The sequence below is a fragment of the Nicotiana tomentosiformis genome, chromosome 8 (assembly GCF_000390325.3).
Source record: "Nicotiana tomentosiformis chromosome 8, ASM39032v3, whole genome shotgun sequence".
In the NCBI taxonomy this organism is placed as follows: Eukaryota; Viridiplantae; Streptophyta; class Magnoliopsida; order Solanales; family Solanaceae; genus Nicotiana; species Nicotiana tomentosiformis.
Window position 1 is genome coordinate 22,159,145 of NC_090819.1, and position 2,845 is coordinate 22,161,989.

General features: G+C 39.9%; 1 protein-coding gene across 1 annotated transcript; it reads right to left on the reverse strand.

Annotated features, from left to right (window-relative positions):
- Positions 1-263: 263 nt before the first annotated feature.
- Positions 264-833, reverse strand: LOC138897173 (G-type lectin S-receptor-like serine/threonine-protein kinase At4g03230). The gene is made up of 2 exons (XM_070183132.1): positions 690-833; positions 264-575 (listed from the first exon to the last, which is right to left on the reverse strand). The coding sequence occupies exons 1-2, from the start codon at positions 831-833 to the stop codon at positions 264-266; spliced, it is 456 nt and encodes a 151-aa protein (XP_070039233.1).
- Between the last annotated feature and the right edge of the window lie 2,012 nt (positions 834-2,845).

The window sequence follows — 2,845 nt, forward strand, 5'->3', positions numbered from 1 at the left end:
CAACGTTGGTCGGTATTTAGTTTTAAAAAAATATAATTTTTTTCCCCCAATTTTCGTCCAACCTGGACGGTTTTTGGTCGCTTTTTTTGACCGACCAACGTTGGTCGGAAATAGTTGGTCGGTTTTTAGCACATTTTTAGTAGTGCTTGAATATGGTGTTGGGCAACTGCTTTTTTCCGAGGGTACTACCTAATTCTTCTATTAGCCCAATTACAAATACTACTCCATTCATTACATAAACCCAATCAATTTTGGAAATCAAGTTATCGGCCATCTTCTATTGTAACTGCCAATTCATTGTTGGAGTTGATGTATGACTTACTAGAGCACGAAGTTGTTGTGCTACAAGCATGTGTTCTTGTTGTAAAAGCAGGTTTACTAGGTTTTGCAAGAGAAATGCCTTGACGACTAAGCATTATAATTACATCTGGCATGCTTGGACGAGCACTAGCATCTTCTTGTACGCATAAGAGCGCAATATTAATGCATTTCCATGCATCTTCTTCGTTGCATGATTCAAGTAGAGATTTATCAAGCAAACTCATAACATTACCTTCATTCCATAATCTCCATGCCTGAAATGTAACTTTAGAGTTAGGAAAAAAGGTAACATAGTTACCAAACTGAAGATCTTAAAAAAGAGACGTAAAACAACAAAGAGGGCTTAGAATTTAAAAATTTTCACTCACGTAACCTAGGAGGTTTAAGGCTTCCTCCTGCTGATAAAATCCTGTATTTCTTTTGCCACATATGATCTCAAGCATAACTACTCCAAAACTAAAAACATCTGATTTGATTGAGAATAATCGATCTAATGCATATTCAGGAAACATGTAACCGCTGCACAACTCCAAGTGATTAATGATATTACGCAAAATTTGAGTAGTGATGGACTAAGTGGATGTATGGACATAAGAATTGTAAAATTTCAAAATAGGGAAAAATTATTTTTCAAGTGAAAATGATATTTGAAATTTGAGTTGTGTTTGGACATGAATATAATTTTGGGTTGTTTTTGAAGATTTGTGAGTGATTTGAGTGAAAATTTTGAAAAACAGCTTTTTGGAATTTTTAAAATTTTTAAAATGCATTTTCAAGTGAAAATTGAAAATTTTATGAAAAAACGCTGATTTCGAAAAAGTGAAAATCTTTTGGAAAAAAAAGAAAAAATTTCTTATGTCCAAACAGACTCTAAACGTATTCAAGTACAAATATAAGAATCTAGTACAAATATAAGAATCTTTGCAGTACAAGTTGAGCTTACTATGATCCAACAACTTTGTTTGTATTTGCTTCCATATCATTTCAATGCCAATGGCCTCTATGCTGTTGGAAGATATGCTAAGCTGCCCAAACTCTCCACCCGGCGACTCAAGGCATCTGCCACCATATTGGCCTTATCGGGATGGTATAGAATAGTGATATCATAATACTTAAGAAGTTCCAACCACCTCTGCTGACGCAAGTTAAGATCCTTCTGTTTGAACAGATGCTGCAAAGTCTGGTGATCGGTGTAGATCTCACAAGGGATACCGTACAAATAATGCCGCCAAATCTTCAAGGCATGAACAATAGCTTCTAACTCAAGGTCATGGACAAGATAGTTCTTTTCATGCACCTTCAGCTGTCTAGACGCGTAGGCAATCACCCTACTGTCCTGCATCAACACCGCGCCGAGACCAATCCGCGACGCATCACAATATACAGTATAAGACCCCGAACCTGTAGGCAATACAAATACTGGGGCCATAGTCAAAGTTGTCTTAAGCCTTTGAAAGCTCTCCTCACACTCCTCTGTCCATCTGAACGGAGCACCCTTCTGGGTCAGCCTGGTCATAGGTGCTGCAATAGATGAGAATCCCTCTACAAATCGACGGCATTACCCCGCCAAACTGAGAAAGCTCCGGATTTCCATAGCTGAGGACGGTCTGGGCCAACTCTGTACTGCCTCAACCTTTTTCGGATCCACCTTGATCCCATCACTCGACACTACATGACCCAAAAATTCCACTGTCTAGCCAAAACTCACACTTTGAGAATTTTGAATATAACTTCTTTTCTCTCAAGGTTTGGAGCACAGTCCTCAGGTGCTGCTCATGATCCTCCCAACTCCGGGGGTACACCAGAATGTCATCAATAAACACGATGACGAATGAGTCAAGATAGGGCTGGAACACACTGTGCATCAAACACATGAATGCTGCTGGGGCATTGGTCAGCCCAAATGACATCACAAGGAACTCGTAGTGACCATACCGAGTCCTAAAAGCAGTCTTCGAGATATCTGGCTCTCGAATCTTCAACTGATGATAGCTTGAACGTAAGTCAATCTTGGAAAACACTCTGGCACCCTGTAACTGATCAAATAGGTCATCAATACGAGGCAACAGATACCTGTTCTTCACTGTAACTTTGTTCAACTGGCAATAATCAATGCACATACGCATAGAACCATCCTTCTTCTTCACAAACAAGTCCGGAGCACCCCAAAGGTGACACACTGGGTCGAATGAAGCCCTTATCAAGCAACTCTTGTAACTGCTCCTTCAACTCCTTCAACTCCTTCAACTTAGGAGGAGCCATACGATATGGAGGAATAGAGATAGGCTGAGTGCCCGGTAATAAATCAATACCAAAGTCGATATCCCTATCGGGCGGCATGCCCGAAAGATCAGTTGGATATACACCTGGATAATCCCTCAATACCAGAACTGACTCAACGATAGGAGTATCAATACTGACATCTCTCACATAAGCTAGATACGTATCATACCCCTTCTCAACCATTCATTGAGCCTTAAGGAATGAAATAACTCTACTGGGAGTGTAATCTAAGGTACTTCTC

What these genes read in the sequence shown, in the direction of transcription:
- LOC138897173 (XM_070183132.1), bottom strand. Translation starts at nt 833, where the DNA reads ATGTTTCCTGAATATGCATTAGATCGATTATTCTCAATCAAATCAGAT. An exon ending in CCTTAAACCTCCTAGGTTAC is followed by an intron (nt 576 to 689) that starts GTGAGTGAAAAT and finishes GTTACATTTCAG; the next exon opens with GCATGGAGATTATGGAATGA.